The sequence below is a fragment of the Triturus cristatus genome, chromosome 2_1, assembly GCF_964204655.1.
Source record: "Triturus cristatus chromosome 2_1, aTriCri1.1, whole genome shotgun sequence".
Classification (NCBI taxonomy): domain Eukaryota; kingdom Metazoa; phylum Chordata; class Amphibia; order Caudata; family Salamandridae; genus Triturus; species Triturus cristatus.
The window spans coordinates 277,014,599-277,042,591 of record NC_140581.1 but is presented as its reverse complement, the minus strand read 5'-3'; the positions used below and the strand labels follow the sequence as shown (position 1 = coordinate 277,042,591).

Genomic DNA, 27,993 nt, shown 5'->3' with positions numbered 1-27,993 from the left:
TGGTCGTCCCTCCTGTTGTCTGCCATTGCTCGAGTCAGCGGGCCTCTGACCACTGTGCAACCCCGCTTCCTCCAGCCAGTCCCAAACATCAGACGGGGCGTCAATGAACCGTGTCCCCCCTTTCGTGACCACTCGGAGGCGTGACGGGAATAGCAGGGAGTATGGGATCTGTAGTTCGCGTGTTGACCCGGTCGAGCAGGTCTTGCAACGTTGCGGTGTGGCTGCACACCACTGGTTGAACTTCCTGAAGCGCCTGACACTGGTGAGCAACAGTGTCCGCTAAGTTGTGATGGTCAGCATGGAGCAGAGTGAAGTCCATCGTTACTTTGTCGATTGGGGATTCCAGGGAGGTTCTAGTCTGCTCCAGGGTGTTACGGTCCACTGCCGCCAGCACGGCATCCATCTTAGTTTCCAGAGTCGACGTCAGCTGCTCCGCGCCTTCATCCGAGCGCCCCAGCGGCGGTCCGGGACCCCCCTTCCTCGGCCCATGTTGCTTGTTCCGCAATTGTCCCATGGCCAACTGTTGCGCTGACGGCATTCGCGCTTTCCCCCGGGCGTGTGGCAAGCAGAGTCCGATTCAGGCACCCCCACGCCAGGGAACCAGAAGGCTAACTTCCCCTTATCTCAACCGGCACCGCAGAGGGGAGAGGGGGCCGTGGCGTTTCTCCAGCCGCGGTCGGTGTCCTTACGAAGCCGATTTCCTCTGGCTAGTGCCCCCTGGTGCTCGAGGTCTCCAAGATCTCCCCGTGCCGAACTCACCGTATACAGATCGCCCAGGACACGCCTGCCCGCACCGCCTCACTCACTCAGTAGCGCTGTCGGCGTGTGTCCAGCAGCCCTCTGGTCGCAATCCGGCCGCGAGCCGCCTGCCTCTCACCCTCAGTCAGGATCTCTTTCCAGTATAGAGCTCCCTTCGTGCAGTAGCTGCCAGCCCCCGGCAGCCGTCTCGTGGGCTGTTAATTGCTTCCTGCAGGCGCCGGCCAGAAAGGAACCAGGGCTCCTTCACAGGTGATCATATCCTTACGAGCGAGGGGCCCCCACCTGCATTGGCTCCGGGCTTCTTCTCCACCTTGAAACGCCAGGAGCTCCCCACTCTCCCACGACTGCCCGGTTCAAGGGTAGTGTCCAGCTGCTAGGCCCTGTATCACCACACACATAGAGGTTAGGGGCCAGGCGCAGTCTCCACAGGGCCAAGACGATCCACCGCTGGCCGAGCTCACTCCGCGAGGCCCACCAGGCTCGTCTCCTTGGCACTGCACACGGAGGGCTCGCTTCTAGTCCCGGGTCTCCCCTCCGCAGCCCTGCAATGTATCTTCACTCTGGGCGCCGGCTCCGCGCTTCTCACCTGGGCTACACTGTCCGGCAGTTAGCGAGGCCTCACCGGGCAGATCCAAGCCAAGTCAGGGCGTCCCGCCGCTCCTTGTTGCAGCCGTCGCAGGCCTCCTTTCCTTCATTAGTACCGCTCCTGGTATGAATGGCGACCACACCGGCGGGCCCCGCCGTCTCCGCACTCCTCTACACGCAGCGCCGCTGCCCAGCAGACCGTTAGTGTGGCCACAGTTCCCGCTTTGTTGGTCCTGCGGGGGGTTCCAATGTCGTCTCAGGCCACCAGCAGCTTGCTGTCCCCCTGCTCTGCGGCGCGTGATCTGCGCGGCCTTGTCGCCGCGTGGTGAGCCGCAGTCCCAGGTACCTCGCCTAGCCGGCCGCCTCCTCCAGCGTGCTCCACGCCTTTACTCCAGGCCAGTTGTCGGGGCTATTATCTCCGGCTGTGGATCTTCCCGGGCCCCGAATCTTTCCCAAAAGCCGCCGGAGCTTGTCACTCGGCAGCTGGCGGCGGCTGCAGTCCCATCTCCCAGCGCGGGCAGGATAATTAGAGAATGATGGCACGGGGCTGCGGGAGCCTTACGGTTGAGCAGCCATCTTATCCGTGCGCCCCCTAGACCCCCCCCCCTAAGGTATTCAGTCATTATTGCTTCATGGGTTAGGGTGCGTGTATGTGTCCTTTTAAGGATGAGTAGCTTTTTCCTGTCATCTGATTGTGTAAAGGTCTGTGAGATTGGTGTGTCCATGAGACTGGGATCATTTAAGATATCCTGGACAATAGACTTCAAAAGCTAGACCAGCGAAGTCCGTCATGATCACAGGGTGAAGGGAGGACTAGTCCCAAAGCACATGGGCAAGAGAAGGAAGATATGTGCAGCTAGTCAACTGTGCATACTAGTAAATATTTCCACCATAAAACATAGCCCACAGCCATAGCTATCCAATATATATACTACACAAAAAGGAGGGCCTGAGGAGGTTTTGAGACCAGCAGGGGATGACTCCCCTTCTAATACTGCTAGAAAGCACAAAAATGGCCCCCGGGTCTAAATGTGCCCCTAGTCTGGCGAATCTTTATGTCAATTCTATAAAGACTGAGATGATTTTGACTCCCACAAATCCCTTCTGGTCCAACATCCTCCTTTGGAAGCGCTATATCGATGATATTCAGGTGATATGGTGTGGCACGGCAGAGAATATCAATTATTTTTACCAATGGCTCAACACTTGTAATAAGTACTTGAAATCTACTTGTGAATACAGCCAAGAGAGCTTACCATTTTTGGACCTGTTGATCTACGTCTCCCCTGGATCACTCCAAACTGACCTCTATAGAAAACCTATGGCCAAAAATTCTTTGCTATCCTATTACAGCTACCATCCCAAGTCTTTGCGAGATAATTTTCCATTTGGCCAATTTCTATGCAAAACGTCTGGAAAGACAGCTCATGGACCGCCAGTATCCACAGACCCCAATTAAGAAGTCTGCTTAAAGAGCTAGAAATAACAATCGTGAAGCTTTACTAGAAGCGCGTCCTCAGAAAGAACTAACAGATCGATTGATTTGTGTAAGCACTTTTAGCAGCAGGTTGAGCTTGGTTCAAAAATCCATCATCAAGAACTGGAAAATTTTGAATAAAGATTCACGCTCCATGCCTGAAACTAGGTTTGCTTTTAAATGTAGTACTAACCTAAGAGATAAGTTGGTGCATACTAGACCACGGATCCAATCAACCATTCACCAAAACACCCTCTGGGATCTTTAGCCTGTCAGACGACATTTCCCCTGTGGTGCATGTAGCGCTTGTGCCCAAACTTAACATACAACACTAATTGAAATAGGCACGGATCGTTCCTGGCAGTTGCAGCAACACACAAATTGCAACTCTGATTGCTTAATCTAGCCGATCACTTTTACCTGTGGATTGAGGTACGTGAGCATGACCTCAATCTATTGCAAAAAAATGACAACCAAACTCACTACAGATTTTCAAGAGATGGGGCATGATGCAAATGAATGTACATGGATAGTTTTAGATAAACCAAACATCTCCAGACCAATTGCGAATATGTAATAATATTTGTTCAGTTTTAGATAAACCAAACATCTCCAGACCAATTGCGAATATGTCATAATATTTGTTCAGAAAGGAGCAACGTTGGGTTTTTCAACTACACAGGCCTAATGATGACATTCCTGGGTTTAGTTTAGCTTGTTCATAAATAAGCTAATTTCACTTGCTCTTAACATTTGGGCACTTTATCCTGTGTCATTTTTTTTTTTTAACATGATAACATCGAGAGTGAAGCTGATGATCAGCCTGAGGCGGGTGAGATCAGTCAGGGTCCAGACTTAGTTGGCCAGGAATGGGATGACTTTGTCGCTCCATCTTCGCCGTCGCTGTCTCCTCCCCCAGCTAGTTCTCCACCGGGGGATATCGGGGGGCTTCTACGAATTACTGGAAAGGGCCTCTAGAAGATTCAATTTGCCTTTGCCTGTGGTGCAAACGGAATGCTTCCTTTATGATTTTAAGTACCCGGCTAAGAAATCAGTTCGATCCATACCTATCGTGGATTATATATATGGAACGAAGGTTTGAAGATTATGAGGAAACCGGCATCAGTTCCAGCTGTGTTGTCAAGGATGGAAAAGAAGTACAGAGCACCTGATTCTGCTCCGGCGTGTTTGATTGATCATCGTCAGCCGGATTTGGTTATAATGCAAGCTGGGCAGAGGCGCTCCAGGAATCCACAATCCCCTTGCTCAGTGCTTCCGGACAGAGAAGGCAAGCGGCTTGACAGCATTGGCCAGCACTTCACTACTATGGCCGTCACTTCCATCAAGGTCTCTAACGCCTTAGCAATTTTAGGACGATACAGCCGTTAGTTATGGTCAGATCTCGCACCTCTTCTTGAAAATCTCCTGAAGAGAAAAAGAAGGAAGCGAAAGACCTCCTACAAGAAGGCGCTAGAGCTTCTTCTGAAGTAATTGATGCAGCAATGGATTTGTCTTCGATTGCTTTCAGACAAATGGCGGGTGCTGCTGTCCTTCGTAGACAGGGTTGGCTTAGAGCAGCGTCCTTCCGCCCTGAAGTCCAATCAAAGGTTTTAGACATGCCCTTCGACTGGGAGAACCTGTTTGGGAAACACATGGAGGAGGAGGTAGAAGGTATCAAAAAGGATACTGAGACGGCGCACTCATTAGGCACGCTGCAATAGAGGCGCTTCCAGTCCTTTCGTGGAGGTAGAGGAAGATGACATTTCCAACAGAGATCGTCCTATCAGTAATACAGGTTTCAACCGTATTCCCAGCAAAGGTATAGACCGCAATACGGAGGACAACAACAACAGCACTTTCGTGCTTCCAATGTGTAATGCAATCAGCTAGACGCAAACCTGCAACGTGAGGAAAATCGCAAGATTCCTCTAGATAGCAGTGACGTTTTTCATCCGCCAGCCACCTCACCTCGACCTCAGCCCCTGCAGTCTCATCATCTTTCTCTTTTCTGGGACAATGGCAGGCCATTACAAAGGACAAATGGGTTCTGGACATCATCGATCAGGGCCACACCCTAGAATTTGTCAACAAGCCTCCTCAAAACCTACCCTCAAGAAGAATACATCATCATCTTCTTTTTTTTAAAGCAAGAAATCTCGACCTTGCGGAAGAAGGGGGCAATAGAAAGAGTTCCTTTCAGTCAACGAGGAAAGGGCTTCTATTCCAATTTCCTTCTCTTAAAGACAAAATGTATGAAATGGAGACAGGCCACTGACCTCAGGCAGCTGAACAAATACATCAAGTAACAATCATTCAGAATAATATCCCTGCAAGAGATTCTCTTATTGGTGAACAAATGAGATTTCTTAGTGTCCCTCGATCTCTTGGATGCATACTTTCACATTCCCATTCACGCAAAGCATCCCCAATACTTGAGGCTCGAGGTGGCTGGGGATCCCTACCAGTTCAAGGTTCTTCCCTTTGGCCTTCGCTCAGCCTTCAGAATTTTCACAAAATGCATGGCTCTGGTAGCGGCGTTTCTGAGGAGGCAGGGCCACCAGGTTTATCCCTACCTGGATGATTGGTTGGTGAAAGGGCCTTCTTTCCACTCTGCAAGAAAATCTACACAGGCTTGTCATCGGCTGTTCAAGTCTCTAGGCTTGCAGCTCATCATATAGAAGTCATGCCCGGTCCAAGTCAGAAGTGTATTTTTCTCAGAGCGATTTTGTACACCAGGCTGAGGAAGGCTTTTCCCAATTTAGAACGAAAACACAAAATAATACTCTTGGAAACCCTTCTGCACGTAAGAGAGTCCACTTCTGTAAAAGTGTTCAAATCTTTACTGGAGATGCTGTCATCATGCATCCCGTTGATTCCGAATTGTCGGCTGCACATTAGGCCTCTCCAGGAGTAGTTAGATATGCAGTTGATTCAGGCGCAGGGCTCCTTTGAAGACACCATCCTTATCTCTTAGGTAATAAAACAGGCTCTGTCATGATGATCTCAGGCCTCTCGTTTCAGGCAATACAGCCCACTTACGTTATGACCACGGATACCTCAATGGACGGTTTGGGGGGCGCATCTTCATGAGTTGCAAATCCATGGAAAATGGTCCGTGCAAGAAACGCAAGTGCACATCAATCTCTTGGAATTGAGGGCAGTTTTCCTGGAACTGCAAGCTTTCCTTCCAAGGATCCAAGGCTCCTCTGTTTTGGTAAGAACAGGCAACACCACAACGATGTTCTGTCTTGCCAAACAAGGGGGTACCAGGTCTCTCACGTTATCGGACCAGGCCCAGGAAATTTGGAGGTGGCTAATTCAGCACAAGGTAACATTGCAGATAGAGCATGTTCCAGGCATGGACAATGAGTGGGCGGATGCTCTAAGCAGAACCAATTCCCAGTGTCACAAATGGGAGTTAGATTGGAAGCAGCTGCAGCGAGTGCTCAAACTGTGGGGTACTCCAAAGCTGGATTTCTTCACGGCAGCAAGAAACAGTAAGTGCAAATGGTTTGCCAGGAGGTTTCGTCAGGCCAACTCTTGGGGAAGCACTCTGCAGATGCAGTGGAGGGGGATGTTCGCCTACGCTTTCCCGCCGTTTCCCCTCATCCCAAGGGTGCTGAGCGAGATGAAAAAAGAACCATGTCATCTCATTCTCATAGCTCTGGCATGGCCAAGGCAGTTTTGGTTCTCAGAGCTTCTCCTGTGCTCAATATCTCCGCACATTCTCTTTCGACCCTTGCCAAACTTACTGTCCATGGACAACGGCCAGATTGTATATCCTCAGATAAAATCTCGGAGTTTATCAGCTTGGAACCTCACGATTATGAATTCACAGATCTAGAAATCGTTCCAGATTGGAAGTCCATGCTTCAGCAGGCTAGAACTTTGTCCACTAATAGGGCATATGCTGCAAAATGGAAGAGATTTTGCCACTGTTGTGTAGAAAAGGGCATACATCCTTTACTCTCGACCCCATAGCAAGTATTGCCTTACCTACTTCATTTAGCAAAGTCGGCTCATTCATCAATCAAAGTACACCTGGCTGCAATTTCCAGGTTTCGCAGAAAACCAGGGGAACTTTTGTTGTGGTCGACAAGAATTGTTAAAGAGTTTATGAAGGGCCTCTTCAGAGTATTTCCACCCTTAAAGCGCCCAGCAGTTCCTTGGGAGTTAAACACAGTCCTAGCCTAATTGATGAAATCGCCCTTGGAGCCGATCCACAAAGCTGACTTAACATACGTGTCGTGGAAGACGGCCCTTCTATTGGCCCTCACATCGGCTAGAAGAATTAGTTAGATTCTGTCTTTCACTGTGGCTGAGCTCTTTCTTCAGTTCAAGCAGGACAAAGTAATGTTGAGAACAAACCCTCACTTTATACCAAAGGTTCCAACTTCTTTTCACTTGCATGAGCCGGTAGTGCTCACAACGTACTTTGGAAATACTTCAACCCCTGCTGAAAGAGTGTTGCATTCTTTAGTCGTAAATAGATGCATCAGATTCTACATCCATAGGACAAAGACTTTCAGGAAATCTGATCAGCTCTTTGTATCGTTTACTTCTCTGACGAAAGAGCAGGCCCTTTCAAGGAGCAGCATTGCACGTTGGATCTCTTCTGGAAAGTCTCTGTCCGCAAAGGTGTCTGCACACTGGACAAGGAAAATGGCAGCCTCTACAGCCCTTTTTGCTGGGGTATCACTTCCAGACATTTGTAGAGCGGCAACATGGTCCAACGTGCATATGTTCACCAAGCACTACTGCCTGGATTCGGCATGGAAAGCAGATGCGGCAGTGGGTCAAGCAGTCCTGAAGCATCTATATATTAACTCTGTTGTACTTTGTCTATTTATTTTCACAGTTTTATGTTTATAGCCATTGACTTGGTTTTTGCTGATGCATATAAATACATAAATGTACGTATGTTTTTAAATGTTTAGTCCATTCTCAGGACATATGAAGGTCTTCACCTAGTCGCAATGATTTTAAAAATGGCACTGCTATCTACTCTGATACAAGCATGTGAATCTATGAAAGATTCAATACTGGAGAAGAAACAAGTTGCTTACCTGTACACTGTGGTTCTCCAGTATTGATATCTTTCATAGATTCACATGCGGACCCCCCTCCTTCCCGTCTAGGCTTGCCACTTCTTACCTCATGCTACTCTTAACCTTAGCACACTTGTGCGCGAAATCTGAGGTCTGATGGCTCTGCTGGGGAGTTGAGGTCTAGGGCTTCTCTCTGATTGGTCGTAGTTTGGACCTACATAAAGATGCTGACGAATGTTAAAGTTTTTACTTTCCCTTTGGTGGTTTATAATGTACTTTCATAGTACTACTTTTTTAACTACAGCAACACTCCCACCATGACTATGGAGAAGATACAAGCATGTGAATCTATGAAAGCTATCCATACTTGAGAACCACAGTGTACAGGTAAGTAACTTGTTTCTTCCGAGGCACGCCATTGACGCTCAGGGGCACAAGTCCATTCAGGTATTTTTTCGTTTTTATGTCTGGAGAGTTTATTATCTTTTACCATAAAGGCAGAGCAGTTTCATCGTGGTCTTTCGACCTGCATGATAAAACTACTGTTTTCCAGCACGCTTAGTGTTTTTCACATACATGTTTCCGGACCACAGGGGCTTTTTTGAGCACTCATACTTGGACTTGCTCTATTATTGTTCTTTTTATTGTCTACTGGTCGATTTGCTTACTCAACTACACTTCTGACTATCTTTGTCTCTAATCTACCTCTGGAGGCGTTGTTACTCTCAAGCACTTTACAACCAGGTGTGCAATGGTCGTACAGCACCCACAGTGACATCGGTTATGCTGTTGTAGTAACAACACTCTCCTTTATGTGTACATTTTCAGAAGGTGTTTTTAAAAACATTTGTTTACTCTTTTTATTAGAAAGAAAAAAAACAAAGAATAGCTCGTCATTACAGCAGGTAGTGCAGCAGCTCGCAGAGTCCAAAGGTGATGCACATTACATTAGGTATCCTGAAGTTCTTGGTTACAGGTTATTTCATATTGCTCATTTCCCTTCATAACTGAGTTTGAGCCTATGCATTCCACAGTGCCCACTTTTGATCCCATTTTTTGGGGCATCCTCTATTTTTTAAGACATTTTTTTCTGCTATCATGGATCTATCCATGACCGTTTGCCACATCCCAATTGATGGTATCTCCCCTACGCCCCATTTTTGAGTAATGTTACATTTGGCTAGTATCAGCCCAAAGGAGACCCATTATTGTTCAGTGTGGGTTAGATCAGTAGCCTCCCATATATTAAGTATGCAGAGCTCCTGGGAGTTGGTCATGTCACCCCCCACCAACTCCTCCAGTTTGGACTTGACTCCCTCCCAGAATGGCATAATAACGGGCAGTCCCAGAGCATGTGAAAGAAGGTTCCCTTGTGAATACACTGTTGGGAACATTCTGTAGTTGTTCTCTTCCCCATTTTGACCAGAGTTCCCGCTGAGAGATAAGCTCTGTGCAGCATTTTAAGTTGAATCAATTTCAGTCTCATGGGAATGGCTACTTCACATGGGGAGGACAACGCATCCTGCCTTTCCTCATCCTCTAGGTCACCCACATCTGCTTCCCATTGTTGTCTCAGGCGTATGAGTGGGTCAGGTCAGTTGTTGGTCAGTTTCCGATAGGTTAAGGATATTGCTTTCTGGGTCATCGGATCCAATAGTAACCTGTCTCTAGTGGAGATGCCTCCGGGAGAACCTCCCCACCGGGGATAGCAGCCTTAAGGGCTTGACTGATTTGTAAATATCGAAATGTTTTGGAGTGTGCCAGTTGATATTCTGCCTGCAGTGTAGCAAATGAGAGCAATCCATCCCTCTTCCGCAGATCCCCCACTGATGAGATGCCATTTATGTCCCATCTATCAAACCCATGTCAAGAGCTCAGTCTACCAAGTTGTTGTGACTCCCAAAGTGGTGGTGTTTGCGTTATTTTCTTGTGCCAGCCTAGTTTTTTGTTAACTTGGTGCCAGATTGCTATGGTGTGGGCTGTGGGGCCCATGAGGTGATGATGTTTGGGATTATTGTAATGGGCTCTACGGTATCCAACCTGGCCTATTAGCCATTTGTCCATGTGATAGCTCGGGTCGATTTGCAGGCCGTGGACTCACTTATTTATAACTGCCAGTTGGCACGCCAAGTAATACTGTCTAAGGTCCTGCAGGGCAATCCCTCCCATCATACCATCCCCTCACTAATTTCTGTGTTGCAATGCGAGTTGTCGTCCCATCCCACAATAGATTCCTCACGGCACTCTCAATGTTAGTGAAATATGCTTCTGGGACCTTGAAGGGGGCATTCTGCAATACATACAGAAAACGAGACAATGCCAACATTTTGAAAAGGGACGCTAGAAGGTTCAGGGGGAGGGCCCGCCAGTGCCGCACATCGGCGTGTAGGCGGGTTAGTGGGCTCTGAAGGTTAATGTTATAAAAGAGAAGTGGATCAGGGGTCACAAAGATTACCAGGTAGCGAAATCCTTCGGTTACCACGGATACCTTACAGTCTGTTAGCATTTTTGGCATAGGACCGTGGATCAAGTATGATATAGATTCAGCCTAGTTCATGGTATACCCTGAGTGTTTGCTGAAAACTGAAAATATGTCAAGAATACGATGAATCAATGTGGTCGTGGCTGAGACATATTATATGTCGTCCGCATAGAGGCAAATTCTGTCTTCATGATAGTCAGGAGGTCTACTCTCACCAACGTCGCCAGTGGTTCCAGTGTCAAAGCAAAAATGAGAGGCGAAAGGGGACAGCCCTGTCTGGTTCCCCTTCCCAGTTGGATTTGTCGGGTTGTGTGGCAGTTGAGCACAATTTGAGCTTTCGGGTTCGGTATAGATGAGTTTAATCCATTTTATGTAGTTAGGGCCAAAGCCTATGCACTCAAGGATGGTGAATAAGTAGGGCCATTCAATAGTATTGAATGCCATTCTGGCATCGAGTGACAAAAGAGCTGCATCCTCTTGGATCGTACCCGTCCTACCTAACACTCCATGAAGGAGGCAGAGATTGAGAGCAGTGTTTCGACCTGGCATGAAGCCAGATTGATCGGGATGCACTATCTTGTTGATTATGGGGATAAGCCTGTTGGCTAGTGCTTTGGACAGAATGTTAGCCTCTGCAGTGAGCAGCGAGACAGGCTGGTATGAACTACATTCCTCCACTGGTTTGCCCTGTTTGTGTATCACCACTATCAAAGCTAGTCTAAGCTTGCTTGGAAGGGCACCTTTCTGATAGCTTTCCAAATACATTTCACAGAGGAAAGGTTTTTAACTTAGAGGCCATTAGCTTAAAAAACTAAATTGGGAGCCCATAAGGACCCATAGCTTTTCCAGAATGTAAACCTTTTTTGCCACTTGTAACTCCTCCACTGTTAGATCTCTCTCCAGAGACTCTTTCTCCTCGGGGGCAAGGCAGGAGACTGGGATAGTAGCCACTAAGTCACGGGAATCAAGGGCAGAGGTTGTGGTAGCAGGTGTATATATTTTGTTAAATAGGAGGTGAATGCCTCTGCTATCTCTTTTGGGTCCTACAAATGCTCCCCGCACCCCCTTAAGAGGGGAAACCAACGATGGGCCTGATCTTGTCTGTCCAGCCAGGCCAACAACTTGCCCGCTTTCTCTCCTAGTTCATATATCTTATGTTGTATAGCTTTTTGTTTGGATTTGGCTGCGTCAAAAGCTGCATATAGTCTTGTTTCTTAGCACCTAGGATTTGTCTGGCTGACTCATTATTTGTGAATGATATTTTCCCCTCCTCTATCAGGATCTCTCTTTCTCGTGTTTCTATGCGTGCCGTCAAAGTATAAATCAGTGTCCCTGAGCTATTCTGCTTTTATATGTGAATTTTTAGCGACCATGGATTAATCGTGGCTAGGCTGAGAGTCCAGCACTACCCTGACTAAGACTGGGGAATGATCAGAGATTTCTCTTGCCAATTACCTGGCCTCTGTAAAACTCGGGATGTCCTCTGCGTGCGTCAATAGATTGTCTATATTTGACTGACTATCACGGACTCCTGAATGGTATGTGAACTGGTGAGCCGTCGGGTTGAGATGCCTCCTGATATCGCCACGGCCAAAGGCCGAGAGGAAGTCTGCCAATTTTGATCTGTATTGTGGGTCACGCCTGGGGGGGGGGGGGGGGGGGGGGGGCACGGGGGGAAAGTGATGATCCATTTGTCCATTGACGGTCAAGTTGAAATCACTGCCTATTACTAAAGTCCCTTTTGGGAAGACTAACATGAATTTACCGAGCCCTGCCAGTGTCGATTGTTGCAGGGCTGGGGGAATATATACAGATAGCACGTTAAGTGGCTTCCCCTCCCATGTTCCGGCCACTGCTGCCAATCAGCCCTGTGTGTCCACCCATGTTTTGTGTAATATATATGGGCAGCTCTTGCGGATAAGAATGCCTGTCCCACAGGATCCAGAGGTGAACCCTGAATGGGCTACTAGTCTAGTCTGTATCCCCGTCTATCCAGGGCCCTGCAGGTATTACCAACTCGATGTGTCTTCTGTAATAGGACTATCTCAGGTGACTGGCGCTGTAAATACTGAAGGACGATCCCCTGTTTGAGTTTGTCTCCAAGTCCATTCACATTCCAGGTGAGGAATTGGAGAGCTCTTCCCTTTCTACTATCCATAATGATATTTGTGTGTCAATCGGACTGCTATGCATTGGGTTATGCGTGAGGTTCCCATTCCATTGCGAATCCAGGACGGAGTCACCCCAGTTGTATTATGTTTGTTGACCCAGGAGTGTGGGGTCTTCTCCATCCCTGTCGCAAAGACTGAGCTAGACCATTCCTTGGTTCCCCCTCCCCCAGAACTTGAACATGCCCAACCCCCCTCCCTGCCTACCTGGCATCAAAAGAAAACTATACTGGAGCTTATTCAGTGGTCAGACGGGAACAGATTGCCCTTTCTATGCTAGCATAGCTTGGTCCCACAAATGCCGCTTATATCATAGCTGGACCCTTTCCAAAGGAGGATGCTCAGTTCAAGTTGTTCTCATTTCTGTCCCCCCCTTTTATGGTTTAAATCTTTTATTATTTGTGTAGAATGCAAAAGTAACAGTAGCCACCACCTACAGAATAATATGAGAGTGTACATCTTTTGTAAATGAGGAATAAGGAGATAGAATGAAAGGGGCAAAGTCAGAGGAGAGAGGAGACCGGGTAGCTGAGGGTGGTCTGTCTTCCAGTGATGTAAGCTTGTGTAACTAGAAGGATAGATCATCCCTAGTGGGTGTGATCTTCCGTGGAAGGGCTTGTTTTAGTGAGTGGGAGGACACAGAGGTATCTTGGGCACATGAGTTCTGTAAATTCCGTGGATAAAAATTCTCTGGTGGTGCCCCAGGTTTTATTGAATCTGGGGAGTGTGTGTACAATACTGACCGTAATCTTTTCCATACCCATCACCTCCCATACTTTGTCGAGTCCAGTCTGGTTGTAATCTCATCTGTTCCCCATTTAGACAGCAACACCTGCTTAGCAGCGTTCAGCGCTAAAGTGATCGCTCTCCCTCGACATGATTTGAGGGGGTATGCAAGCGCATTAGGGAATCCCAAAAAGGCATAGCTGAGGAATCTGCGTTTTTCTGTGTAATAGATGGTATCTATATCCCGCAGGATTAAATCCCAATAGGCTTGTATCTTTTGGGCAGTGCCAAAGAACATGTGTGAGAGTGCAAAGCTACCCACAGTGGCGCCAGCAGAGATTGTCCCCTCCCGGCTTCCACCGTGCAATTCTGACTGGAGTGTAGTATGAATAATGTGCTATTTTGAGGGACATATCCTTCCCAGGGATGCTACAGGAGGAAGCCCTAGCCGTATGGATAATATCTTGCCATTCTGTTTGGGAGAACTCCTGCTCAAGTTCAGACTACCACTGACGCTGTGCAGGGGATTAGGGGCCAGATGTATGACCCTTTCATTTAGCGCCTCGCAATTTGTGACTCATTGCGAGTCGCAAATTGCGAGGCACTAAATGAAATGTACAACAGTGTTATTACACTGTATTGAAATTCCCAATTGCGAGGTTCATTAATATTAATGGGCCTCTCGCAATTTGCGAGCTCATTGGGAATGCCAGCCCTCCCAGGGATGGTGGCCTGCCCGTTTTCCTTAAAGGAAAATGGGATGCATTTAAAAAAGAAAAATTAAACTTTTCAGTTTCATTTTTTTAAGGGCAGGCAGTGGTCTCTGGGACCACTGCCTGCTCTTGAAAAGTATTTTCCCACATACAAAGGGGAAGGGGTCCCTGGGGACTCCGAGACCCATCCTCCTGTCTCAGATATGTTTGGTGACGTGCCATTTGCCATTTGCGCTTTCTTTTCCCCCAGATAAAGTCTCAGATAAGGTGCTGTAGTTGGGCCATCAACCACGGCGGGGGCTGCAGCGGGAGGATCTGCATCACATACAGGATGCATGATAAGAGTCATTTTAATTGCAGCTAGCCTGCCCAGCCACGACATTGTGTGTTTTCTCCAGGACAGGAGCTCCTCCTGAGTCTTAGATAGGAGAGTTGAATAGGTCACCTGGACCATCTTTTCGGCCATGAGGAATATCCACAACCCCAGATAAGGAACACCCTCCAAAGCCCACGTAAATGAGAACTGCGCCGCCAGCTGGTTTTGGTCAGCTTTGGAAATGGTTAAGCTAAGGGCTTGTGTTTTCTGAATGTTAATTGTAAAGCCGGAGGCCTGGGTAAAGGCTTCTATTTCTCCTAGGAGGGGAGGTAAAGAGACGAGCGGCTGCGTGAGGAAGAGCACCACATCATCCGCATAAAGCAATATTTTGTATTCCCTATCTCCCAACCGAATCCCAATGATAGTGGGGTGTTGGCGGACTCTTTCGGGAAAATGGCTCCATGTAAAGAGCAAATAGTAGAGGGGATAGCAGGCTCCCCTGGCGGGTACCCTTCATGATCCGGAAAGGTGGAGAGGCACCCCGTTTACCCTGATGCTTGCTTCTGGTCTACTATATATACAGTCCACCCGCCCTGAGAATAGTTTGCCCATACCAAATCGAGACAGCACCTGTCTCAAATACAGCCAGTCGAACCGATAGAAAGCCTTTACCATGTCCACCGACAGGAGTATAGCGGGTTGTTGGGTGCGCTGAATTTATCTAGGAGATGGCACATTCGCCGTGTCCCGTTTCTACAGCTGTGCTTCGGGATAAAGCTGGACTGGTCTGGGTCCACGAGACCTTGCATGTAGGGGGCCAGACGAGCTGCAAGAATGCTAGTGAAAATTTTCAAGTACACATTTAATGGGGATATGGGGCGGTGTGAGGAACACTCTTTACCCGGTTTAGGTATTACAACAACCTCCGCCATAAACATGGTAGGAGTCAGGGACCCGGTGTGACTAAAGGAATTAAAAAGGTGGGTGAGCAACAGAGTGAGGCTAGAGGCAAAAACTTCATAAAAATCAGCTGAAAAACCATCTTCCTCTGGCGCTTTCCCTGCAGTGAGTCCCTGAATGGCCCGTAGGACCTCATCCGGGTGGACATCCCCATCTACTTTAGTTGCGTCTGGGTTCAGTACAGAAACCACTGGTGCCTGGCCCACATATGACTCGGCTGTTGCAGGGTTTAAATGATCTGCCGAGTAGAGAGCAGTATAAAATGCCTCGAACTCCTCAGCAATTGCGCTATACGATCGTAGGATCTCGCCTAGGGAGCATTTGACCTCTGCAGTGCTACGCACATTAGTCTGAGAGCGAAGCAGATGTGCCAAGAGTTTTCCGGCCTTCTTTTCACCTTCATATTAGCGCTGTTTGTTATGCAAGAGAGCATACTCAGCACAGTCACAATCAAGGGCCCTCAATTGCTTTCCCTTGATGTGGAGTCGGTAACTGGTTTGGACCGAGCCCTTATGCCGCTGTACCCCTTCCAACTCCCGGATCTGTGACTCCAGGTGGTCCCTTTTGTGTCTCCGGTCCTTGTTCAGGCTAGCCGCTCCAGATCAGAACTGTCCTCTTATAACTGCTTTCTGTGTATCCCAGAGTAGGGAAACGGAAGCTAAACCGCCATCATTAGTTGCTAATTAAGTTTGAATGGCTTCTCGGATCTCTTTAATGTTTGTGTCATATGTGAGCAGTTTGTGGTTTAATCTCCATGTTTTCTGACGTGGGAGTTCCCCGGCTAACTGCAACTCAAGGGAAATCGGAGAGTGGTCCGAGAGAGCAGCAACCCCTATGGATACCTCCGTTGTATTCCTCGTGGGGAAGTCAGGAAGAGATCTATGTGCGCATGGGTTTGGTGGGCCGCAGAAAAGAAAGTGTATTCCCGAGCAGTGGGATATTGGCATCTGCAGGCGTCCGCCAAACCTACATCTCTCATGCTCTGTTTCATAGAGTCTGAAAGCGATCCAGAGTGTCCCACCCGTTGTACAGACCTATTCATTTGGGGATCAAATACTATATTGAAATCACCACCCAATATTAAATCCTCGTCTGGCGGTTCGGGATCGTAGTCTGTGTTTCCCACAGACATGCTTCTTGGTGTTCATTTGGGCTGTATATGGAGACAAAAGTGTAGGCATGATTCCCCAGTGCCACCGGTATCACCATCATTCTACCTGGTGTCTCAGCATGCGTGCTTAGCACTGTTCCCAGAAAGTGTGTTGCCAGAAGGATGGCCACCCCGCCCTCTTCCCTGCTTGGTAGAACCATTTGGATTGGAGGCATTTTCAGCCAGTGCGCATGAGGTGAGTCTCCTGCAGTAGGCAAATGTCACAGTGTGTATCTCTGAGCAGTGCAAAGAGAGCGCGCCTCAGGATAGGTGAGTTTAGGCCCCGGACATTAAAGCTCAGTATCACGAGCGGTGCCAAGGGGGAGGATCAAGCCATGTGATGTGCCGGGGTAAGACTTATAGGGGGTTCTGTGGCCTCCCCAACCCGCACCAGTCGGGGAGGGGGGAGTTTATCAGTGATATACGAGCAGGAGTCCTGTCCCAGCCTAGCCTCCTGCTGCCCCGGGTAGATAGATGCACTGGCCCCGGTGCTCTTGCCCACGTGGTAGCACCATGGTGAGACCTTCTATAATTTAGTGCTCTTGGAGATCCCAAGCAGAACCCAGAAGGAGGCCCTCCCTTGTTTGTCGAAGATTCCCTCTGTGGTTCTGTAGCCATTTCAGACATGGCACTCCCTGTTCCACCTGCTTGTCATTCTGGTATTTTGGATTTCGGCTGTTCGTGAACAGAGGAAGGCTACTTGGCCTTTGTTTCGTTAGTTGGAGGTCTCTCCATTGCCATCTCGGTTCTGCAGTTGCCGCAGCAGGGCTTTTCTTTCTTTTTTACTTTCGGACTCAGAGGGTTGTGTGCAGTTCCCCCTTTTGGTCTCACTTTGTCGACCCTGTTTTGGTGGCCCCAGGGTTGTTGTGTCGTCTTTCTGAGGCTCCAGATCTCTCCCATTCTCAAAGTTGACTCTTGGTACTTCCTGCGCCCCTTTTAGTGGCCGTCCTGCCTGCATCTCCTTGTTCCACACAAAGTTCAGTTTAAAGGAATGTCCGCAGCGATAGGGGATTCCCTTGTCCCGTAGGTAAGCAGTAACCGGTTTCAGGGTTTTGCGCCGTTGCAGAGTGAGGGGTGAGAGGTCCTGATAGATTCCGACTTGAAGTCCTTCGAACGAGATGGTCGCCTTGTCTCGGGTCGGGTTCATAATCACTTCTTTCTGTTTGTATGAATGAAGGCATGTAAGTATGTCCTGTTGTTTTCCAGGGCTGGTGGCCGGTCTTCCTGCGCAATGAGTAGGAGCCAGGGTAACCTCTTTGTCCCCAGTTGCCAGTGCGACATGTCGGAAAAGGCGGATCACCCACTCCTCCAGCTTCCCACTGTCTGCCTGGAGTGACACGCCTTTGATGAGGATGTTGGACCGCCTCAACCAGTTTTCAAGATCTTCCAGGCGGAGGCAGAGTTCCTCATTGTGGTTTCTAAGTTCCAGTAGCTCCTGAACATGGTCATAGAGCTCCTCTTCTCTGCAGTTGCCGGACCTCTCGAGCAAGTCCACACTGTTGCCCAGTTACTGGATCTCCGTTCTGATCTGCTTGATATCCGATGCCACATCCTGCCTTAGGCCTGCAAAGTCTTCCCTGAGGGTGTCAAAGAGTTGTTCCACGAAGCTATGAGTGATCGGTTCCTCCATGTGCTCACCCAGTCCATGTCCTTCTCGTGGGAGTTTGCAGGCGGCTGATCAGGGGCACCTCCATCTGCCTTCTTAGAGCCGGGTTTCTGCAGGAGATCCTTGATTGTGGTCTCCTTTCTTGCCCTATGGGATGTCATCTCGATGGGGTTTCCCCGCGAGGGTGGGGGAGCTCTCCCTCAGTAGGCAGGACCAGTCTGGATCTGCCGCAGGACCGCTGGACATGACCACGCTCCCTCTATCTAGCACTGGTGCGATGTGGTCCCAGATCCTTTTCCAGCGTCTTGAGGTCAGGGGTGCACCCTGCATTAGCCTGGGTTCCGCCTAGGGAGTTGGCACCCCCTGCTCAGGCCCTTCGCTCGGGATCCCTCTGTGTTCGTGAGGGTAGAGAGACCAATTGCCGTTTCTAAGGGCCCGGGGGCGAGCCCTCTGTTGCTTTTTGGAGATGAGAACTTCTTCCGTTCCCACACGTGTCTGTGGTCCCTCAGCCCCACCACGGTTCCCCAGCTGCTTTAGATAAAGTCCGGCCTACCTTTGGGCTGACCCTCATGGTTACCGGTGGAGGCCTACCCGTCCAGGCCTTCCTCGCTCACCCGCTGGGGGGCCCCGGCTGCTTCTCAGGAGCCTTGGCAGCCCCTCGTCTAGTTCACTCTTCTGGTGGGTTATTCGCACCTCTGGGTTCTGAGCGCGCACCTGGCTTACCTTCCAATATGGCTGCCGAGGGCCATGGCAGTCCCAACCGGCGTCCGGGACTCCCGGCGTGCTCATGTCCTCCCCCCCTGTTCGGGCTTCCCGCTGTGCTGTGTGGTGCGATCCAGCTCACTGCTGCTCCGCCCAACTCCTCAACTCATGCAGCCACCTCTGTGAGTGTGGGTCCCAGTCTGTGCGAGCCAGCAGTGTCCCCGCGGAGCTCCGGCGGCACTTGTGCGCATCTCCGTTGCACGGCCCCTGCTCCTCCCAGGCTGCACGAGCACCGTCCAGCACCCGCTGCTGATGCTTCGGGTTCCGGACCTCTCCTCCTCAGCGTCCTGGGCTGGTTGCGTGGATGCGGATTATTGGCCCTTGCGAGTGGAGCTCCGTGGAGTCGATGTTACTCTGCCACCATCTTGGCCACACCCCTGCCCCCCCTTTAGACTCTAAGTTTGGCTCAGTCAATCATTAGTGTCCACATTTGGCACCTCCGCTGTCAGACTGGTGCCCTACTCGTCTGCCACATCTCGTTGTTTTCGGGACAGTTTTGGTCACTTGCGTTTCTGTCTGGGTACCCTTCCCAACTGTAGCCATCCATTGAGCCAGTCCTAACCCTCTTACGGACTGAAGAAAAACCACACCTTGCCCTCTGCTTTGACCCTCAATTTGGCGGGGAATAACATGGCATATATAAGCTCTTTCTCCCATAGGGCCTTTTTGATTTTCATGAAAGTGTAGCGTTGTCTCTGTACTCGGGCGTAAAATCAGGGAAAAAAATAATTGTACTGCTTTTGAAACTTATCAGTCGTGCATTGTGTGCTGCTTGTAGGATTACATCTCTGTCTCGGAAATCGAATACCCGAGCCAGAGTGGGTCTCAGAGGTGCCCCTGGCTTCGGTCTCCCCCCGGGTACCCTGGGTGCCCTCTCCATTGAAAAGTACTTAGACAAGCCTCGGCGTTTCAGGTGCTTCATGACTAGGTCATCTACAAAGAGATCTGTTGCTGAGCCCTCTGCGCGCTCTGGGATGCCCAGGATTTGAACGTTATTACGCCAGGCTCTCCCTTCACGATCATCCAGTTGGTTTTCCATCCTCCCTGTACACACTTGTAGGTCCTTGATTTGTTTTTTGAGTAGGGACGTATCAGTGACAAGCAAGTTAGTGGTGGTCTCCACTTCTTTAGTGACATTCATATTGCGGCTGTCTGCCCTGATTAGGGAAACTTCAGTGGATACCGAATCCATCCTAGATTCTAAAGATGTACGCACCGTGGTAATTGAGGACCCAATATCCTGTAGGGTCAAGTCAGGTTGTGGCCCATCGTGCTGCGCCATTGCGCTCCCATTGTGTCTCTCTTTGTCTCCTTTTGCTTGTGTATCGGTCCCCTTTTGCCATGCATATTTGTCAAGTTTCGCCTGCAGTGGGGTGCGGCAGCCCCTCCCCCCTGCCATTGCTGCACTCCGTGAACTTCCAAGGGTGCGCACAGGAAGGCCGGACTCCACTACCGCCTGCTTGGGCCGATGGCCCTGTCCGGCCTGTCGGTTTTCACCCGTCGACTCACTCCCAGGCTGCGCCCCCTCTTTCTGGCACTGCTGTTGCCGGACACCGAGAGCGTATTTACTGCGCTGGTGTGTCACCAATGTTCCCGCCTGGGTTTTGGTCTGTCTGCCTCTGCCTCGGGCCCCTGACCGCTCTCCCCACCCAGTCTTTAATTTGCAGGCTTCACCCTTAAAAATCAAGTCTGTGGGCCAGGGATTCCACGGGCCCCACTTCAAGTACCCGTCTTCAAACTTGCTGCTCGGGGAGGGCCAAGGCTGCAATATTATTTGTGGATTAGCCGGCGGGCAGTTAGGGCAGTTCTGCAGCACGGGTCTGATCAGATCTCATCCCTCATGGGGCCTGCTCCGTGTGGTGAGTTGGCTGTGGCTCCCCTGCGGCTGCCTTTGTACCTGGAATGGATCGATATACCTGGTCTCTTTTCCCTCCTGGATTTCTGACATCCTGCTTACCCAGAACACGGTCCACTCATGTCCATTTGAACCAATCTGTGGCCTCCAGTCATTAGGTGTGGGCTGACTCCTCTCTCACTCTTGTTTCGGTAGCGGACACCAGCCGTGGCCCTCACCGCTGCGATGGGTTCTCTCTCTCACTCGGTCTAGGCGGGCGCTCCTAGCGGCCGAACAACCCCTTCCTCCGGAAAGTAGTGAGCGCCTCTCCAGTTCTCTACGGGCCGAAGGAGCAGTCAGCAACCCCGAGACCGCCTCCTCGCCCGGCTTGCTCGCCTCCGGTCGACTACACGCCCGCCGGAGTTGCACACCCCCGTCCCAGGGGCCACCGGTGAGTGTCTGTATCTGAGGTGTTTGTAGTGTGTCTTTCTTCTGCGCCTCTCGGGTCAGGCAGGCTGGTTCGCTCCCTCGATTCAGGACGCGAAACATCCGCTCCGCTCGGACAGGGGGTGCTCGCTGAGTAGTATTAACTCTATTGTAGCTTGAATTCAACTCACATTACTGGAATAAAGTACGGATTTATTTGATGCCGGACTTGGTGGGCAAGAGCTGCCTTAGTGTGCGGCCATCTTCCTCGTCAGCCGGCCACGCCCCTCCCCCTCCACCCCCATCCCCCCCAGAAGGTGTTTTTTTTTATGTGCTTTTGAAGTCAACTGTGCATTCTGTGTATCTATTGACTGTGTTCACATTCAATCATTTATCATCACTTTTGTTTCCGAATAGGGATTAGATGCCACCTTGAGTTATTCATACCGAGGTTTAAGGTGTCACAAGCACATTCGGCATTTCGGGTAGGTTACTATTAATAATCACTGTATGGAAGGATTTTTTTTCACATGGTCTCTCGTGAGACCAAGATATGAACACCTTATGCCAGAAGATTTGTGTTCTATGAGTGCATGTTAATAATCTGTTTGTATTTACAAATCCAACACTTTGTCTCTTTTCAGGGAGTATGCTGACCAGTAGAAGCAGTGTTCAAGTATCAATCTAATTACTGGTTGTATACATCTCCTACCTACTAAATGTAGTATGAGTGGAGTATTCGTTTTTCACACATTGGTCCTGAAAAACGCCGCTACACCTCTTTTGAGGGTGATCAGCTGAAACATGTCAATCCTTAGAATCTTATGAAAGATTGAATCTCCCTCTGTCATAATCTTACCTTTTGATCCTGACCTCTGGATGCCCCAATTAAAAAATATTAGGCACACCACAGAGTTAGTTTTAGTTCACTGACACTCTTTTCATCCTGTCACAACACCCTGCTCATCAACAGGTTTTAGGATACATCTCTTCTCACAAATAAAACATCCCTGAGCTCCTCCCGCTCAGTGAGGGGGTTGTAGCCCGCACTATGAATAGGTTTGTAATGCATGGAGGTTCCCCGATGATGAAGCATGCCACCCACTGGTGGGTGAGGGAAACCGTCCTGAAAAAGGGACATTCCAGCACTCTTTTGTGATATTTAGACCCAGGGACCATTTTCAGTGTTTTCTATCCTTTATAAGTATTCTGTCTGCAGTGTTCAACTAACTGACTTGCTCCAAATACCTTAAGCGACTGCATCTGATTCCGCATTCCACGGATACTGCCATCGATGCAACAGACAACCCACAGGCAGGTAGAACCCGCAGACCTAAGAGACCTGCACAGGTGCTAAGAAAGGACTGCAAAGTGACCGATACCTAAAGTGTAGAGCAAATGAGTTAACCAAGTGGAGAGGGGTCGGGCTGTTTGGGTTCGTTATTATTGTATTTGCATGTCACATCTAAGAGATAGGCTACCAGCTTCCGGGTTGTAGGTGGAAAGCTGTGTACTTTATATGTGGCGCTCTGTTTATAGACTAATAAAAATTATTGACCCATACAATAGGTGATCTTAATTTGCCAACCCTGGCCAGAAAACTGCAAAATAGACTGATGCTGTGGGTAACTTTTGAACTTATAAGAAAGCCACTCTACAGTCTGTGAAATTATCATATTTTAATATGAGGATTAAATATTTAGTACAAAATGGTCTGTAAATATTGCAAAAATTCATAAAATAAATAATACTTTAGGTATTGAAAATATACATTAAATAGATCATTGTTTGAATTAAGTAATTCTCACTAGGACATTTAGATTTGATAATAGTAAATGCCCCATCTATGGGGAAAAAAAGATTATGGTGGGCTGTGCCTAGTCTGAGTCTGTTAAGTAGATTCCTTTCCTAAGTATTGTTTACTAAAGGTAAATAAGATTTCATTTGGAGTAGACATTAAGACGAAAGATCTACCTGGCGATTTATCAATCTTTTTAGTTATCCTGTTTTTTAATGTTTTAATGTTTGGACAACAACTTGAAACTGCACTTCAGTATAAACGTTTTAATATACTAACTTTAAAATCCTATTTTTAACACCGAGTTTAAGTCAATCTTAATCTTTCACATCTAAGACTGGCAATTGGATATTTGATCAGATAGAAATCCACAATAGAACTGTCTGATTCTGTCCTCCAGATAAAAGAGAACCAAATCCTCATGACATTTAAAAAGAGAGGTACTATGTGGAAGGCCCAGCAGTCGTCGGCATAATCTGTTTTCTTTAGCCTGTAAGCTCAAAACATTTCAATAGCCCCATATTCGTGCACCATAGTACATTATATGAATAGAACTACTAGAATAAAACATCTTCATTTGATTAATATGTTTTCACTCAGACATGCTGCAAAATTGAAAACAACTTCTAAGGCACATGTGTAAGATAATCTTCTTGATTCAAGAAGGTGAAACCATTCTTTGGCATTATCAAATGTTCCCAGAAAAGAGCAAAAAAATGCGGGATTCAAAATTTGCCTTTTGATATGGGTGATTTGCTCTTTTGTAGTGTTTGGACTCGTGATTACAGTAAAAGCCAATTCGGCCAGCACATTTTTCCTTAGGTGATGCAGCTCTCAGACATCAGATCACCTGTTCTGATGCCCCACAGACTTTGATCTAGGAACTTTCATTGAGTCTTACTTAGGTAGTCAAAGAGAACGATAAGAGTGAAGCGCTTAAGTCAAATAGGAAGGAAATAATTTATACATAAATATGACGGTCAAAATGTGACTCACAAGGGGACAAGTGATTAATCCTCAGAAACAAAATGATTGTCTTATTTCCTAAAGTCATTGATCAGCTGTGCAGCAGCTTTCTATTCTTTTTGCAGTATTCAAACCTTGCATTATTAAGCCCACTCACAATTGCATGACTATTTGTTGGGCTGCATGACAAAATCTTCTTAATGATCAATGGATGACTTAACCACTGATCCGGCCTCTGCGTTCAAGCTTGCATATGGCACAGTTATCTACTCTTCACAGTTAATTGGATGAACCCATCCCTAGACCTTCATCTTTCCACTTTATACGAAAGCATGTTTTGGCTCATCCATAATTCAACACAATCATGCCACTTCCCACAGTGTATAACTGATCTAAAACTTGATTGACATGCACGGACACTTGTTTTGTATACATATGAATGAACTTCACAGTTGTGGTCTCTGGGCAGGTACATGAGTTATAGTGCAGCTGCAAATAACATGAGTGGAGATGCAGCTGGCCATGGTCTTGAAGGGCAATTTTTATTTATTTATTTTAAAAGTTTTATTAAGCGCAAACATGACCCAGCATGGTATTAGAGCGCTGTACAATGAAGCCGGCTGGTTAAGCTGGTACAGGAAAACATAAAAGATAAATACTCGGATACAGCAGATGTGTATAACAGACATAAATAAGCATGTAAGCAGTTCACTCCAGATGCACATTACAAAGTTGGTATGGGAGGGCAAGATTGGAAGGCCATTTAAGATAGTTTGCATGGTTACAGGACTATTATGGCATGTAGCTGCTCATGGGCAAACCTTTGACTTCTTTTTTTAATGCAGAGGTCAAAGGGTTACTTCTGATTTCTGGTGGGAGAGCGTTCCATATTCTCTGAGCAAGACTGGAGAAGGTGAGGTTGTAGGTTCTTTTCTTTTTTAACTTTGGTGGTTTCAGCTGTAGCATGTTTGAACTTCTTAGGGCAATGAATCTTTTTCCCTCTTGACATCTCTGCAGTGATCAACTTCAGTGAGCACATCTCTGTTCAAACATCTGTACATTGTGGTACTGCCCAGAGCTTGGATTGCTCTCTCCCATTAATTAAATGCTGTAGAGGTCCAGTCCTATTTATCACCATGTCCAACACCTCCTTCTTGTAATCCACATTGAGGTACGTTTACACACCATCACTGGGTGCACCTATCTACTGCTCCTTGACAGTACCAAATTTTAGTAAGCAATATTACTGCCCAATGACCTGCAGACCTTGTGGCCCACTTTTTTTTATCATTCAGGGATGAATGTCAAGCCATTGTCTAAAACCTAATCCTTAAAAACTTAAATTCTACCTTTTGACTTCTAAAATCACATTCTCACTCTCACAGTTCACCTGCCTCAATGAACTATAAATGCCAACTCCTTCCGTTGATCCTCCTTACGCTCCTTAGTTTGTAGTGTCAGTATGACCTTTAATATTTTGATATCTCCTTGTCACAAGACTGTCCAAATGTGCCAACTTACCCCTTCAAATCTTATGATGTTAAAATAAATTGTCTCTTCCTCTTTCTCATCTTTTCTAGCATTGACTACATCAGCCTCTTAGTGTGATGCTTCTTGATGTATGCCTTACTTCACCTATGCTGCTCCCTTTGCTGACACTCCTTACTCTTACATATGCATGAATCACATCACCTGCTGTCTGCTCATTCCTCACTCACCCCTTAAACCATAGCTCATTGTTAGACGCTGTTCCTTACTAACCACCCCACTTCTCTGTTGTCATGCACTCCACTTAGAGCAAGTTTGTTTTCTGAGTGTAGTATCTACCTTTCCAGAAATCCAAAGTTTAGCCAATTATTAGATAGCAACACTTTTGCACTCTGTATTCGTATATACTTTCCTATAATATGAAATGTAATAGATTTACCCTTAGTTAAAAATTAATTTGCAGTTCAGTCTAGATTGTGATGGTGTTACCACTTTTAGCCTACAAAATTGTTGGCACAGGTGATCAGTTTAAATTGTTTTTCTTTAGGATTTTGCTCAGATATTGAACATTCTTGAGTATGTTTACGCTATTTCTTTTTTTGTTTTTACTAGGATCGTACAGACTTGAAACCAGAAGAGAGCTGCAGCAGAATGCGTCTAGCAACTTGTAGCATGTTTAACACAGTTAAAGGCAAAAACATTCCTCAATTACATCCTCCGATAGATGGCCAGAGCCTCACTCCACCATTAGTTACTATTCCCCATAATTTGAAAGTAGTAAATGGTTTTCCATTGCTTCATTTTTCACCTGAGAACAATTTTGAGCCTGAAACAACTGATACCTTTCAGTCTTTTGCTAGACCGCCAGAAAAACCAAGAGAGGCCTGGGTTACAGTTAAGACTATAAAGAACAGAAAAGAGTACAGTTCTGGAGTGGTGCAACCAAATGTAAAACCTTCTGAACAGAGAGAACAGCTTAAAATATCATCAGAGAGTGCGAAGACAGAACACCATAAACTTTTCAATATAAATCCATACATGTTGACTTTTAACCGTGAGAGTCCTCTCCAGAATTTGACACATGATGTAGCACCAGCACTAGATTCACAAGTTTCAAGTCAAGGCGCTTACCGAAACCAAGTTGGATTTCCTTTGCTGCACCTGCATGTCAACCCAGTGCCTCTTTTTCTCCCTATTATAAGGCCAAATAATGCTGCATTGCTAGTACCACCTCGCTGTGTATCAGGAAAAGACACTCAAGTACCACAGAAGATTCCAAAACTGACATTGCTTCGTGCCAGCATCCCTCTGGAGAGCAAGGTAATCCTAGTGCTTTTCATGTTTTCTGCCAAACCTATGTAAACATTGCATGCTGCCTTTTAATAAAGATATAGGGGTCTATTCAGTAACTGCATTTTGTAGTATGTTTTGTAATATGAATAAAGGGGAGAAGTTAAGTGAGGTATAAGGAGGGGTTTCAGGGAGAGCCAGGGACAGTTTAAGAAAGGACATTAACCCACCAATAGAATAGTAAGCCCAGTACTATTCACAAACTGCATTTCTATAGTTATTACAGCTACAAAGGAACCCAAAATAGTAGCAAAGTACTCCAGCTCAGAGCTGGACTACGTCTAGCAGCACACATGCCCAAGCACTGATATTGCACCCCCACCATATAAAATAATCGAGTTAGGACTTAAAATAAAACTTATCGAAAATAATATTCAGTTCTCTCTCAGGCGATGTCCATTGAAATCATGAGCACTGAATAGCCCCGGCGACGTGCAGGGATCCCGGAGCAGTACTTTCAAAGTTCCCCTTCCCCTTACTTTGGAAAAGCTCAAAAACATATCTGAACCCCATTTTGCCATGGTACATTTTTTGCAGCCTTAAAAACAGTCTATATTGCCAATTTTTATGGATTTGCTTAAAAATTTAAAAGGAAAAAAGGGTCATGCCCATAAAATTCACTTAAACACAAATGAAAAGTGATCTTTGAATAACATCCTTCAGAAACGCTCATTACTTTTTTATGATTCGCATAAGCAGCGTATGTGCTGCTTCGAGACATGATGTTCCTCCTATGTGAGTCATTTAGCTTGCCCCTCAGTTGCCATTTGTTCCTGTGTGTACTTCTCAAATTTCCTTTCCTTGTTGATCTCATTTGTCCCTCCTCTCCGTGTGTGATTCTTGCCCCAGGTGACTGATCCTGTTACATGCATCATTGCCCCTTTGTCTATTTCTGTTTGTTTGGTTGCACTCCTTTTTAGGTCTCGCCTGAGCCAGAGCTCATGCGCTGCTCTGCCAGGCTTTTAGTAAGGACTTTAAACTCGGAACACACGCTCGTGCATGTGTGTTTTTTTTTTGCTGACACCCTATTGGCCTTTGCATGCGTCTTTCTAAGAAAGACGGCATGCAATTGGCAAAGGCGGATGCATGACCCACCTTTTCATCTGCCCATGGCCTACGGCTTGTGAGAGCGAGCATGAGCGCCATCTGTTTCCAATTACTGGGCCTGTGTCTCGCGTTCGCGGTAATTGGAAAAAGATGGCACTCGCACTGGCCCTGGCTTTTTTTTCAAAAAAGCATCACTGTCATGGCGCGGGGTGAAGCTAAATACTCAGAGAGGCTGTCTTGTGCACGGTACCCATACCTCCCTGAATGGGTGATTTGTACTTAACCTTACCATGAAAGTGACTGGGGCAATTTTGATCTGTGACAAGCACAAT

The 27,993-nt window shown here is 47.4% G+C and overlaps 1 protein-coding gene across 3 annotated transcripts in view; it reads left to right on the top strand.

The window, feature by feature from the left end:
* CPLANE1 (ciliogenesis and planar polarity effector complex subunit 1) overlaps window positions 1-27,993 on the top strand; it is a 2,680,747-nt gene that overhangs the window by 1,402,244 nt on the left and 1,250,510 nt on the right. For all 3 annotated transcript variants that reach the window (XM_085631095.1, XM_085631092.1, XM_085631094.1), the window contains exon 34: window positions 25,877-26,584. In XM_085631095.1, coding sequence (XP_085487221.1) covers window positions 25,877-26,584 — 708 coding nt within the window. The remainder of the gene's footprint in view (window positions 1-25,876; window positions 26,585-27,993) is intronic.